At 38.8% G+C, this 15,133-nt stretch overlaps 2 protein-coding genes across 3 annotated transcripts; one reads left to right on the plus strand and one right to left on the minus strand.

Annotated features, from left to right (window-relative positions):
* Nucleotides 1–2,065: 2,065 nt before the first annotated feature.
* On the plus strand, nt 2,066–9,531 carry LOC119724270 (WD repeat and FYVE domain-containing protein 2-like). 2 transcript variants are annotated; one of them, XM_038195244.1, is made up of 11 exons: nt 2,066–2,253; nt 2,891–2,958; nt 3,308–3,436; nt 3,650–3,800; nt 4,224–4,336; nt 4,923–5,079; nt 5,332–5,437; nt 5,545–5,646; nt 5,796–5,926; nt 6,105–6,213; nt 6,623–9,531. In XM_038195244.1, exons 1-11 carry the CDS (start codon nt 2,117–2,119, stop codon nt 6,650–6,652), a joined length of 1,233 nt encoding a protein of 410 aa, XP_038051172.1. In that variant the 5' UTR covers nt 2,066–2,116; the 3' UTR covers nt 6,653–9,531. The 2 variants fall into 2 exon arrangements, with proteins under 2 accessions (XP_038051172.1, XP_038051173.1); XM_038195245.1 differs by having other exon boundaries at nt 2,067–2,253; nt 4,953–5,079.
* A 101-nt stretch (nt 9,532–9,632) lies between these two features.
* Nucleotides 9,633–15,133, minus strand: LOC119724271 (motile sperm domain-containing protein 1-like). Its single transcript, XM_038195247.1, has 6 exons — nt 14,948–15,133; nt 13,840–14,038; nt 12,824–12,899; nt 12,219–12,427; nt 11,829–11,990; nt 9,633–11,159 (listed from the first exon to the last, which is right to left on the minus strand). Exons 2-6 carry the CDS (start codon nt 13,988–13,990, stop codon nt 11,128–11,130), a joined length of 630 nt encoding a protein of 209 aa, XP_038051175.1. The 5' UTR covers nt 13,991–14,038; nt 14,948–15,133; the 3' UTR covers nt 9,633–11,127.

A 15,133-nucleotide genomic window follows, 5' to 3' on the forward strand; every position in this document is an offset into this window, starting at 1 on the left:
CGACTTGTAATCTTGCTTTGTTTATGTTTAGCATGTTAATGGAATCATGCAGACATCATATTCCTACTTAAAATACTGGGGAAAGTGATTTTTTATCTAGTCTTACCTTGGTTTCTCCATCATTTCCGAGGTCCTTTTATCCGGGAAGATACACAATTTAAAGTTGATATTTTTTTTATCTGCACCGTGAGTTGAGAAGCATGCATGCATTGTCTTGCACCAAACTATATTCACAAATGAAAGGTTTGCACAATTTGGTCAGAGAGTTTGGGGAAAAGGAACTATTTTTTATATATCTTCGGACATTAATTAAAAATCTATATGAGAAAAATTGTCCTGGTCTGGACAAAAGTTTGTAAAAACCTTTGCCTAGACCTGGACAATTTTTCTTCAGGTTCAGTTCAAGCGCATTTAAAAAGCAAAATTCAAGATAGTAAGAGATCAACTTTGCTTTTCGTCATTAAACTTTTACCTTTGTAATTGAGGAACTTATAATAATGTATGAATTTACTAAATATTACAGGTTTGAAAATGATACACTGCCAAGTTAGCGACCACGACTTTTTTAATTTTATGGTATAAATGGCATGAATATACTTTATACGTAGAGCCTACCTGTAATATGAACGTGTTCAAGTTGAAAGTGGCCGTAGTTTTGGCGCGCAGCCGACGTCTTCAAACGACCGCAGTATCAAATTCTTGGCGTCAGCGTCAAAATTCACTTTACAGTTGGCCAGAAAATGTCCTTCCATTCCACACAAATGTGTTTCTTGCAAACAGAAAACAAGATGGCTGAAAATCGAAGTTCATAAACGACCGCCATTCAGTACACACACAACTTGTCAGAAACAACAGCAAGGGCGTACTGCACTTTTAGCTGGGGATGGTATTAAACCACTTAGTTTTTTATTTATTTCATCGTCTATAGTTTTATATTTTGAAGACCAAATTAAAGCTCAGTAAGCTAAAACTAACTTTAAAAAAACCCATCAGGTCTCGTTTGTGTTCATTTGAATGACTTTTATCCTTGATAAAGTGGATGAGTATGCGCATGTCCTTCAACAGAACGATCCGAACGCCCATGTTGGCAAAAATGGTTTCGTCCAAAAGTTAGTCGAGGAATGTAATTTGCATATGAAAAGGGCGTGCAGCTGTTAAGAGCGCAAACAAAAATACGCCCTTGGCAAAGGGAGAACTTTCATAAAGAAATCTCAAGCCAGTTAGAGTTCAAGTTATGCTGTTCACGAATGGAAATTTGATCTTTGTTTTCGAGATATAAATGTCAAGTGTCGAAGAAATGAATGTCGATATCCTAATGCCTTTAATTAAGAACCCCCCCCCCCGAAAAAAAAAAGGCTTTTGGTTAATACATCTCTTGATACGGTGATGGTCGGCCTCAACTATTATGAAAAAAAAGCAAAAAGATGTAGCCTTCAGAATCAATTTTTCGTGTTCGTGAATCGAATTCTCCCAAACTATCTCGATCATCTAATGATATAATGAAGAGTTTTTGTGTAGCTGTAACTTTTGTATAGCTCACTATGTTTAAAAAGGGGGGAGGGGGTTACGAGAAGAGTAATCGGCCATTTTCTTGACTTCTTTTCTTTTCTTACTGCCATCCGTTCTTTTTCGATGGAAATTCAATTATTTAATTTCCTATTGGTTATTGTCTTGGGATATGGACCGGCGTCAATTCACTCAGACGGTTCCGCCATGCTCCCTCCGAGTCCCCCCCCCCCCCCCAAAAAAAACCACCCCAATACGATCAGGCCAAATCATTTGACAAAAATGTACCAAGTCATCTTTTTGGTTCAAAATAGCCTTGTTATATTTCTCGCTAAGTTGAGTTCATGAAGTTCAAGGCATGAAAGCATAAATTATTGTTTGAATAACATTGAATTTGTGATAATGTATTGTGTGCGACTGACTCATCGATTGTTTTGTATGACGTCATGTCAAAACGCAGACGAAATTTGGTCTGGTATCCAACTCTCGAATACGAATTGTTATGCCTAAAAAGCAGGGTCCTGTCTGCTCCATATCCCGTGGTCGTAATGTAATGCATTGTGCATGGGATATGTGAGTGGAATTTTCATGCGTAAAGTCACACAACAACATGGCGGCAGAAATCAGAACTAGGCCGCAGACGAGGCGGCCGATTTTACTCAGTAAATTGGAAGGATGTAACGGAACAGTCACAAAAGCCGTCATAATACCCAAGGAGGATGGAGTGATCAGCGTGAGCGAAGACAGGTAATATTTCAGTCTTGAACTTAAGTTTTTTGATCGTCCGAATCTACATTACATTGGACCCCCGGACAACATTGCAACTGCAATCGCATTGCCTGATTTACTCATAAGTCAGTCACTCATGTTGTTTACTTAACCTTTTTTCAATTCAAGGAAAGAACGGTAATCGTGTAGTTAAGGACCCCGTTCCGAAAAGAACTTATTATCCAAACGCCACTTCTGCGGTTGTGTACAAAGTCTATGGAGAGTCGAGTGCATTTTCAAAGTATTTTCGGCTATTTTCTAACAAAATTTAAAATGTTTCTTATCTTCAGATCTTAGTCCCAACTTCATGTCTTTTCAACATTTTGCAATGATTGACCTTCATTGAGATTGGCCTAATTTATGATGAAAAATAGTGGCGTCAGGATGCAACATTCTCTCTATTTTAGCCCCATTCTACATGGCCAAGGCAAGTCACTGCTTTGACATGGGAACCATAAACTAAAAAAGAAAGCAAATGCTTGTTTTGTAAGCATTTTAATTTTTATCATCACATTCGTTTGTTAAGAAACAGACATGAATTAACAAAAGTGTCCAGCAAAGTTCATCCAGTGTGTCATATAAAACACAGCATTTTTTTTCTTGTACTTCTCATCAGAACGGTACGAGTATGGTTGAAGAGGGATTCCGGTCTTTACTGGCCAAGCATCTGCCACTCAATGCAAGGTACGTCCTGTCTCTTTTTCAGACCTTTTTTTTCAGATTATAATCCACCCTTTTGTAAACACTTTATGTGATGATATCAAACTGCCTTAATCCTGCAAAATCCTCCAACAATCAATGTCAATGTTTTGAGGCAGAGCCAGTGACATCCTGGAGCAGTGCGGAGTATTTCGAGTATAATCTAGGTCTAAATTTATGCATGGCCGAGCATAAACAACATCGAAAATCAGCCACATGTTTTTGCCATACAGCCTCAATCCTGCCAAATCCTCAATTTTGCAAAGGATTTTGGAGGAAGGTTAGGGTGAAATGCTTTATTTGTATTAAGATGTTGATTTCTCTTCTACTCTAGCCTCTTGTTCCACCTTGGAGTTCAACCCACAGACGAGGAGAATGTTTGTTGGTCTGGACAACGGCAACATTTCTGAGTTCAGCCTGTCGGAGGATTTTAACAGCCTGAAGACGAGGAGAGAGTATCTGGGTAAGATGAGTAACTGATGGCAGAGGGAGACACGAGACACAAAACCTTCCCTGGCCCTTTCGTGCTTGTCAGTCAAGCAGTGTGCATTGACCAATTAGATCGTGATTTTTAGGTCTGAACCCAAAGTATTCACTCTCGCTCGCTCAGACTGCAGATTTCCTTTCATTTCTCGTTCGTAACTCTCTTGGCTTTTCCTCTGTCTCCTCCTTTCAGCTCACCAGAGTCGCGTGACCGACGTCTCATTCTCAGTCCTGACTGAGCTCGTGCTAAGCCTGGGCAGGGACAAGTACTTCCAGTGGCATTGTAGCGAGTCTGGTCGGCGTCTGGGTGGTTACAAGTTGGATGCCTGGGGCACGGCCTTGCAGTATCCTTTATGAAAAGATAAAGACGAATGCGGGCACGTAATTACTGTGCACTCATGAGGCCCCCTTCAATGGAGTCACCATTGCACATGCTATTGTACAAAGCAAGTGCACGGTGACGGATTATGTGAACAATAGCTAGCACAATAGCTTCGCAGCTTCTGAGGATTTTGCAGGATTGAGGGAGGTAGAGCCCAGCCACAATTACTTTACATGGGGCTTGATGCTCCTTGAAACTTGGTAGGCACAAAGAGTGTGCCATTGGGTGCCTGCACAGCGGAGGATTTTGTGGGATTGAGGAAGGTATAGCCTAGCCAATATTAATTAACATGGGGATTGATGCTCCTTGAAACTTGGTAGCTACAAAGAGGGCTGCTTCAATCATTTTAGCAAACTGATTTCTTTAACTCGCAGTTTTTACTAAGATTTGATGAAGAGACCAAGCACGCTTTCATCGCCGACTACTCCGGTCAGATCACTGTCCTGAAGGTGATGGACAGCGGTCACCAGGTCATCACAACACTCAAAGGACATTCCGGTAGGTTCTAATCATCACGAGGAGGTTGGGTCGGGTTCCTTGACTCCAAGGAAAGGTCCACAGTCTGTAAAGATGTCCCTGGCCCAAGATTGAGGCCGTTTCCAAATTACTAGCTTTGATTATCCATGCCCTGTGGCGAGGCTGACTAGACTGGTTTTAAAGGATTTTATTTACACAAACATGCGGTTCTTGTCAGAGGGGTAGGTGTTTGGCTAGGACTTTTAGGGTCAATAGTTCACCCCACTTCAAAGGAGCACTCACACTGATATCTGGCTATGTTTGAATGAGAAACTTGTGAAATAAGAATTGTTTTGACATAAAAAGGTCAGAGTAATTAAAACATTATTCAGAAGATGGAATTTGCGTCAGGGTGATGTAAATCTATATTTAGGTTTTGCCCTTCACCGACTTCACCGAGCACAATGGCGCAGCTGAGAGATACCGCAAAAAGGGAGTGGCTTGAACACATTCAGCATTTTACATTCACGCCGTTCATTTGTTTCACCACAAAACTCATTTCCATTAAAGAAAAATTCAATGGAAAGTGACCACTGCAGAGGCATCGACCTCTGCACACCTTCACCAGTACCATTCCTGTTTTTCCGTTTGGATAAAGGGAGCACCCGATGTCTGGCGTGGGACGCGGAGAACAAGCTTCTCTTCTCCGGCAGCTTCGATCAGTCCATCATCGTCTGGGATATCGGAGGACAGAAAGGCACCGCCTTTGAGCTGCAGGGACACACGTGAGATTCTGGCTTTTCTGAGCCAGGTTTTGTTTTTGCTGAAGGATGTTTTAGGTGTCTGTGTTCAATTTAGTAAATGTTAAGCTCGATTCATACTTCACCTAAATTTGAAGACGAAGCAAAATTGGTTATAGTAACGGTGTACTTCACAATGAAACTTATTGACGTCATGAAATTCGCTTCGCTTTTGCATTCACGTGAAGTATGAACTGGCCAAGCTAAACTTTCTGAGCTAAAATATTTTGATTACAGAGGGAAAGTTGAATCTGTCTGTTACTCGGCGAGGAGTAAGCAACTTTTCTCGGCCGGGGACGACAACAACATCGTTGTGTGGAACATGGCTGCAAAAAGACAAGAGGTAAAGCTATTTTTATTGACAGGTTTGTTGATGGGCTTTATACGCCTCGATATTTTCCATCAGAATTACAGAAAATCAATACATTTTTCTTGTTTCATTTTTGCTAGACTCCAGAGTGGGAGGAAAGTGACTGTTGTCAGAAATGCAGCAGCCCCTTCTTCTGGAACTTCAAGGAGATGTGGACGAATAAGACATTGGGCGTCAGACAGGTAAGCTCAAGGGCGCCCTCTGTGGTGAAAAAGTGGCCAAGAGCGTCAGTATTGAAGGACGCTTGCTCACTGTTGCCTGAATGCTGCCACTTTTCTTCTGTTGTCTTCTTTTTACTGAACAAGTTCCTTCTATTGTTTTCCGCCCCAAGCATCACTGCAGGAAGTGTGGCCACGCATTGTGCGACAAGTGTACGCCAGAGCGTTCCACGTTACCTGCGTTCGGCTTCGAGTTTGAGGTTCGCATCTGCAAGGAATGTGCGGACACCCTAACAGATGCAGAGTAAGAAATACTTCTCTCTCAATATTCATAAAAAAATGTGCTGAGCGCGACTGTTGTATTCCATTGAGTCCGTCACAAGCCCATCACAAAGCCGTGACAAAACCATCACCAGCCCGGCACAAGCCCTTCAGAAGCCTGCCGCAAGACCATGATCATAATGTTCATTTCTGAATTGCAGTCGGGCTCCGATGGCCTCCTTCTATGACAGCAAACATGCCGTCGTTTCCATGCACCTTGATGATGTCAAAGGTCAACTGGTCACATGTGGCACAGATAAGGTCATCAAGGTCAGTAGAACAAAACATTATTAAGGTTGTTTTTTTTAAGATGTTTCTACCACCTGTTTTCATGTCATTCATATCACAATAGACAGAGGTCAAGGTCAGCTAACAAAATTGTTGTCAACTTTTTTTTTTTTTAAATGATACTTTTACCACCTTTCGTCATTCCACCATGGCAAGAGAAGGTTCAAGTCAGTTTCAACTGTACTTTGTAAGATTCTGCTGGGCTTGATTTAACAGCATGTTATGTAGACCTAAGTGTACCGACCTGTGATTGAATAAATTTAATATGAAAGTTGGGAAATTTGCAACTTTTTTTGTTGCCATGTTTTGTACATGAGGGTGTCATATAAAATTGTCCAGGAAAAAAAATAAAATAAATTTTGCAATTTTTTTTATAAATTTGTCCGTACAGCTGTGGGACGTGTCCACTGTGATCCAATGAAAGCTGGAGGAGATATGTGTGGGGCGCCCTCTATTTTCAAATCAGCGACCAGTTACAGGAGAGATTTCAAGTTAATCAGAGATGCTAAATATATATATTGAGATTATTGATTAATTTATCAATACGCTTTATATCAATACTTGATCAGAAAAGAATTGATCACTTATCGATTGCCCATGTGTTGTGATAAACATAAATTGATCATGTTCCTGTGAATGTTGCTTTGACGCATTCATCGATTAATATTGATTTATTGATGCATGAACAAATTAATTGATAAAGGTATATTGATTAGACTGGCAGTAAAAGTATCTTTAAAAGGTTAAAATAAAGTCAGTGTTGATATTATTTGCTATGGTTTTTTGGGCATGGTTTGCTTTTTGATGCTTCCACTTTGATTCGATTCTTCGTTCTACGACACTGATGTTAACGTAGCATATGTTAACATCAAACCTGCCAAACAGTGATATTCAATAAATATGAAAACGATCAGCTTTAAAACAATACTCAACAACTTGTATATCTTTAACAGTGTACTTATCGAATAATAGAGTTGCAGCAAAAACATTTCTGCAATGAGAATTTGATTATTTTTGTTTTTGCAACCGGACTATTTATTAGTTTATAAACTTTGTGTACTAATTCGAAATGTACTCATTAATTTTGATTCAGATGCACACCAAATTAACCATGGCCCCAGGTGCAGTTCTCATTTTCTTTAAGGTTGACGCATGATTCTAAGAAATCTTGTAAAGACTTGGTTTAAACTTTAGAATTTGTTTTGAGTTTTTATGAATCTTTCGGATCTTTAGAAATTCTTCAATATGTTTTCAACTCAAAAGGAAAATGTACAACTAACCAATTTTTTGTTTGTTTGTTATAGGGTGTTGTTGGTAATTTTTTTTTTTTTTTTTTTAGGGGGGGAATGCTGATCAAAGTGCTGCCCCAGCCCCTCCCCTCTAAAACTGCACCGAAGTGGCCAGTGTAAATATAACATGAAATAGGGTCAATCCAGTGAAAACTTTGACCCCTACAAAAATTAAGTGTTCATATGATGTAAAGAAACAAAATTATTCCTCTGATAGTTTTTGTACATAAACAACATTAGAGTCTGCAATAAATCTAACGCAAAATTCATGATGTCTGTTCAACGGATACTGAATGTTCACTAAAAAATACATTTGCTGTTAACTATTTTGATCAACAACAAAAAAATGAGGACTACACAATGAATTTTAATTGCTATAATTTGTTTATTTTGGCACAATTTAGTTATTTATGATTTCTGTCGGTTGAAGAGTGAGTCGCGAGACAGAAATTCTGATATTTAGAATCTGTGTATTACGCAGTGGATGTATTTTTTTTTATATATGTGCCTATATGAGTAGACAAATCATAAGTTGCCGTTCATATAGCGATGAAGCCCTATTTTACTAAGTTGATAAATTTTAACCAATTGACCAATCTGGACGCAGAGTCACTGTATGCTCATGATGGCCCCCAGTCATGGCGGATGCATTATACCAGCTATCGTACATGTACAAGGCAACTGGTTTCAGTAAATGAAAATCAGGCAATCAAAATTCAAGTTAATTAAATTCAGAAATTACAAAAAAAAAATTACAAGAACACTTGGAAACTCCAAAAGGTCTTAAAAAGTCCTTAAAATATTCCTGTGAGTCTTTGAACCGAAAAGCACATTTTCCCAATAAGTTGAATATTAACTCAAATGTCACCTAATCTTGCATCAAATCGAGGCACTCTATTGCCTTGTTATTGGACTTATCTAAAAATCACAATAATTGTTCCAAAAAGGTTTGGAAAAATTTGATAAAAACCCTGGAAATCAAGGATCATTTTGACTTGCAATTTACCCTGTTCTTTGTTAAATAGTATAATTGTCCAAATTCTCGTTGAAACAGGCTATGAGGACCACTCAAAAAAAGAATATAAATTATGTTAACAACTTAATAAACTTAAAGTGAATGTAAATTAACAATCGCAATATGTATCCGTTTATTTAATTTTGTTAATGCATTAGAATAATCGCAGGCTTGTACATAAAAAAAGAAGAAACTAATCAGAAATATGTATTTTATATAAAAAAAGATTATTGGAATGCTAGTGCTTCAATAATATAATTGGAAAAAAAAGTGAATTAGGGAGTTTCATAATATTATTGTCAAAAAATTTAACAGGGCTCCAATTTTGGTTTAACAATAGGTGAGCGCTATGTCATGTACATGTGATGTGAATTTAATTTGCTCCATTATTTGGTTCCTAGCTATCTTAGTACACAGAATTTCAAAGCAGTAGATTTTGGCTTAGCTGTGTGAAATTGGTCCTAGCACGTAACAAAAAAATAATTCCCAGATTGAATTTTAAATTTAAACCATATAATTTTACTCGTTGATGTCCTTCACCCAAACATAGTATCCAGGTCATCTAAAATGAAATCTGCAGGCATGTAATTCTATGGTCGAAGCTGAAAGCATAATTTCAAGTGGTATTTTGATCTTTGAGTGCAAAGCTTGGCTGTGACTATAAAAATCAAATTTTACAGATTCATGCGAAAATTTGCTATACGTATAGGCAGGTTTTGTGAATATGCCATTTTATGTTTAGGATTTGATTTTCTGCACAAAAGGGGAAAGGATTGCTTAGAATTATAAATATTGAGTAGACTATAATGAACCCCCCCCCTCCCCAGAAGATACCAAGTTGTGTTTTTAAACGTAAACAAATCAGAATCTGTTTATATTACATTCTCTGAACCCTCCCCCCCCCCTTACACTTCACAATTATCTATATATATTGTAAAAGTAAAGGATAAATAATGGACAGAAAAGCCAATAAAAGTTCCATCTATTCCATCTTGACATTTTTGTTTGTGGTTTCTAATAGTTTTTAAAATGTTGTAGAAAGTTTGACACCGAAGGACAAATACAAACAACAAGAAAGGTGTCCAAACAAAAGCAAATTGTTCCAACCGATATTTGATAATAATTTTCCTTTAATCCACTGCTCATTCAATCAACTATAAAATAAAGAGTGCAATAAATTACAACATTGAAAAACAAAAAGCTTTAAAAAAATAACAAAACAAGAGCAGAAATACAAAGTAAATAAATAAATACGTGATAATAAATATTCAATTAGTTGAGTTATTCACAAACTCCCAAAAAACGCTTTTCAGTACATTTGACAGGTGCAACATTTTATTTTGAAATTTCGAATATAAAACTGTGCGAGGTATAAACCTAGACAACCAAGTCCGGAACTGAACCAAGGGAGAATGTCCTACCCTCTCCCGTAAAATGTAGGTCCCAGAACAGCCTGGCGTTGGATTGAACATGGAAATAAATGTACAAGTCTGCACATCAAAACCAGAGTGGGTTCAAGGCTAGCCCATAATAAGTCCGAGTATATAATGGATTTTCCCCGCTTTGTTGTAACTGCTGTCAGTTGAGATTTAAAGAAAAAACACCTTAACACACTATGAAGCAAATATTCCAATCATTTCCACACATTTTTTTAGCTACATTTAAAACTTGAGATTAGCATAATCACACATCTTGTACACTCAGTTAAAATGACAAATTTCATTAATTGCATTGCAGCATCTGAGTTGCATAATACCTGTTTCTTTAGTAGTGCCCAATAACTTTGGATCTTTCGCTAGCAAGTTCATGCTTACTTTTTAGATTTTCTTGCTCGGTCGTTTGGGGGATTTTCCGTTATCAGCCCCAAGTGCCCAAGCTATAAATTTGACAACAGCATTCCTTAATAAACATGAGAATTTTACCCATTCAAAGTACGGTAGATAAAAATTATGGGACATTTTTGGAATTAATTGGGGGGAGGGGGGCAAGGAGATGTTAGGGATGCATTCATGAAATTTTATTGCAAGCACTCTAATGCTTATCTAAAAACTATGCAGAGGGACATTTTAAAATTCCCCACATCCTCGTGGGGGGGGGGGGGGGGGGGGTTACCCACATCCTCGTGGGGGAGGGGGGACCCCATCCATTAGGGGATGGACTACAATTGTAATCTTTTACAATTCGGTTGCAAACTTCTCACATTTTTGTGTTGGTAATATTGATTATTGTTTCATAAAGCAACTAAAACTTTCGCTTGTTTGGGGTATGGGGGCATGCAAAGGCCCCCCCCCCCCCCAGCAATGCACAATTATTAAGGACAATTTTGGCATTGTTTTCAACATCACATAATGTCAATTACCACAATCCAATAATCACAACTCTGTTATTTAAACAAACACGTTCCTTAAAGTTTGGATTTTGGCCTGAATATCTTAGTTACTCAGCTCAATAAAAGATTGCAACTCAACTCAAGTTGAGTCCATAACTCGGGTCACACTCTCACAGCCAACAACTCTGCAGCAATCATCATCATCAGGTCCTTGCTGAACGAAGGGTGGAAATTCTAGTGAACTCGGGTCAAAGGTCGCATCGTCATGTCCGTAGAATCACCATGGTAACAAGACCTACAACATTAAAATGAACAACGCAGAGTTTGATATCAGCAAAGTACAGAATACATGTTGAACATCTGGCAGAATAGTTATGATAATTTAATATATTTGTTTTAATTGTTCTGGGAATGAAATTAACGATTTCTCAAAAAAAGTGATGCACTGTAGAAGGGGTCTACCCGATGTTCCCAAATACCTACATGTATGTTCCCCAATACCGATGTTCCCCGAAATCCTTAGGATTAGGGTTAGGGTTAGGATTAGGGTTATAGGGTAAGGATTTTGGGGAACATCGGTATTGGGAACATAGGTATGCACCCCTGTAGAAAGCCTAACAAAATCTAATGTGAGATGACGAAGAAATATTAAATGTTAGAGGTGGCAGGAAAACCATAGAACTATCTCAGGGACACCCACAAAGTACATTGGGTGGCGAGTGGAAATGCAAGACACATGTTGTCCAGGCGGGATTCGAACCCGGGTCAAAGTAGTGGAAGGTGAGCAAAGAACCATCAAGCCTGTGTCCAAACGACATGGCTATGGCTCACAATTACACACGGGCCTATGGAAGCGGCTGCAGCCACTTCGCATAGATGCATGTGTTAGGTCTAGCCACAGCCAAGATATCCAGATATGGCCTTAACTCCCTTGTTTATCAAACACGTATCACCTGAGACTCACCTAAGACATATGCGGCTATAAGCTTTTGGTTGACTGTCAGATGGAGGTAAACTGGAAGACTGGAGCCAGCCTCTCCTTGCATTGGTAGTAGCAGGGCCGCGACACAGACTAAAGCTAATAGTACAACCGTCGGGCCTGGGGTAGCTGATCGCTGCCTAGCAACTGTAACATGAATTTAGAGAAAATGTGATTGAAACGAATCATTTTTTTTTAAGGATGTCGCCCGAACACAAGGCCAACTGCTACCCAATGTGTGGACTAAAAACTCGAAAGAAATAGAAAAGAATTAAAGAAATCTTTCGGGAAAGACATGTTTCACTACGGGAATATTCCTAGTGAAAAATGCCCATGGAGTTAGGGGTCATTACCGATTACATGTAGTCTTCTTACCAGCAGTAAATGGCAAACTCGCGGAGCTCTCGGCCTGCGATGATGACAGCTCCTCCGATTCTCGCTCTCGTCCCTGAGATGTGGGCAGAAGGATTGTGGGAATGTCTTTGCTCCCGATGGCATCACGGCGGCCGTGCTCGTAGAGGTTCAGCCGGAACTTGTCACTGATGCCGTAGGAGGCTTCGTTGATTTCCTTGTGTCGTATCACACTGCAAGTAATTATAAAACAACGGTAGCATCAATAAAGTACACTTATTGTAACATCATTATTACTCCTAATCCTGTTGGCCAACGTAGAATTCTCATGACTGTGGACATTATACATAATATGGGACTGAAGTATTTTATGCGAGTGGTGTTTAGAAAAGATCCATCAAGTCCTGTATACCGCTGAATGAAAATACAATGTCATAAACTGCAGTAAAGTGTCCTCCTTAAGGACAACAGTGGTCTGCCTGTCCACAGCATTCAGCTCGATGAACTACCAAATCTAGCCAGAAAATATGATTCTCCACCCCAACCCCCACTCCATAAAAATAATAAATTATTGTAAAAACAAATCTTGCCTATAAAAAGGTTTTAGCAGAAAGTTTTGGCAGACTTACACATCCACACAGCAGCCTGGTCTGATGGTCCCCTCGGCATCCACCACCGCATACTTGCGACGTGTTGTGCACAGCACTGAAATTAACAGAAGCAATGTGCACAAATCAATGACTAAACAACCCTTAATTTGGAAAACTAATAATTCTCTTTACCAAATATGCTTACTGTTATAACATGGTAGACGAACCAACACAAGTTCATGGCCCTCAAAAATGCTTTAATACTGTAGAATTTGAGGGCATGCAAATCAGGATTTGGCCGGCGTAGGCAATTTTGGTGCCTATTTACTGGCCTGCACCCTTTAGTAAATGTTATTTAGTGAAGGTTTTCTCTGATTGGCTAATATATAATTATGTCATTTTGGCTGTGCCAGCTTTTCGTTAGCAAACGTTAGTTCGCCAGAGGTCGTCTTTGATTCCTCTGGCAAACTTGTGTTAAAGGGAATGTACAACATTTGCTTTTGCTGCAATTTTCAGAAATAAATGGTTTTGGAGGATTAGTATGTTATAGAAAATATTGTTACACTGACTTGTTTCACGTTTTGGGTTCGTAGATGCTGGAAAAACCAAGAAAACCAATCATATTATTGTAGTCTGGTTCCCTGACCCCACTTAAGATAAAACGAACAAATTTATAGACTTTGGGGAATTGTAAGATCAGAGAATCAGTCTAGCAGGGTTTTAGTCTTCACATGTGTGTAATCAATTGCAAAGAAAATGCAGACAAACTAAATGTAAAAAAGTAGGAGCACTTTTTGAAAAAGGCCAGTTTTCTCCAACGCTGGTCGGCCGACCAGCGTTGGAAAAATACAGTTTTTCTTGAAAACGTCAGCACACCAGGAGCCACAACTTTACAGGATGCTTTAGACTGTCCTTCCCTAACAATCCAGTTAGATATTTCGTGATAATGTGATCATATCGTTTTTTGATGAGTGCAAATGTTGTATCTTCCCTTTAACTGAAAGGAAACCTGCACTGGCTAAATATCCACTGCCTTGAAGTCTAGCCTGGCTCACCCTTGAATTTCAGCGTGAAGTCATAGGGATTGTAGACGGTCAGCACCTGCTTATGGGAGCTCCGATCGTCGGCGTAGTACACCAGCTCTGTAGGGAAGACAAAGACTGGTAGTTTACCATCTACCAACCGAGGGCGCTTGTCTAGCTGCATAGAGGATGGCAAGATCCGTCGGCTCCGATTGGACAAATCCGGCTCACTCTGTGATAGGATTGTAAGGGTTTAATAGAAAAATATATGTTACTGGTGTGTCTTATCTCATTATCAATTTTCGGTTTCATTATGAGGTTTAAAGAGACACTCAAATGATCCTATGGTTAAGCTTGGCACTTTTTCCTGGTACTGTGTTTAGAATGTGAATTTGAGAAATAAATGCATCTAAATTAAGGATAATTCGCCGGCTGAAACTTTTGTGTCTAACATTTCACTATAACTGCAGTGCTAGGCAAACGAAATCCCCCCCCCCCCCCCAATTGACCAAACAGGAATGACAGTTTACGCAAACACACAGGAAGGTTTCAATGATCTTGATTTGGTTAAATAATTTATTGGAAAATAAATCAGACATTTAATACTTGTAATCCTGCAACACTTTGGCACAGTTGGAGCACAGTCACAATTTCTCCCAAGTTTTCATAGTCATGATAGTTGGCACACACAATACATTAAAGATTAATTATAAATCCTTAGAGAAATCAGCACAGCTTTTGTTGTACACACAATTGGTAATATTAATTAATTAAGTTTTATTTTTTGTTATTGTTTATAGTATAATTTATAGGCCTAAAACTACATGAACTAAAACTTAAGTAAAAGCTAAGTATTTATACTAGTATTACTTGGAATTTTATATTTTCATAATTGAATACGTTTTCCCTCCATGCCCTCCACCTGCACCTGTTAGTGTTAGGGGGACAAAGCCATGTTTATATAAGCCACAAGGCAGAGTCAACATGTGACAGCTGAGCCGAGTTAATCGATCAACAAGTTTAAGTTACGAAACACAATTTATCAAAGTTCAAGTGACAGTGGCACGGCCTAAAAATAAACATTAAGAACAATCAACGATATCCATGCAATTTCGCCCATTTTCTAATTCTTACGGCTTACCAAATCTCACTAGAAAACCTGCTTCTCTGAGTGAACAACCACCGTCATTTTTATGAGTAAAACTTGACCATCCTATAATCTTTTGTAAGGCAACAAAACAGAACAAAGATTTTGATCAGACAATGACGTGTTTTTTGGGTGAACAGCAGATCTATCGTACACTGAACTGAATACGTAAACAAAAAC

The sequence above is a fragment of the Patiria miniata genome, unplaced genomic scaffold (genome assembly GCF_015706575.1).
Source record: "Patiria miniata isolate m_02_andy unplaced genomic scaffold, ASM1570657v1 HiC_scaffold_18, whole genome shotgun sequence".
In the NCBI taxonomy this organism is placed as follows: Eukaryota; Metazoa; Echinodermata; class Asteroidea; order Valvatida; family Asterinidae; genus Patiria; species Patiria miniata.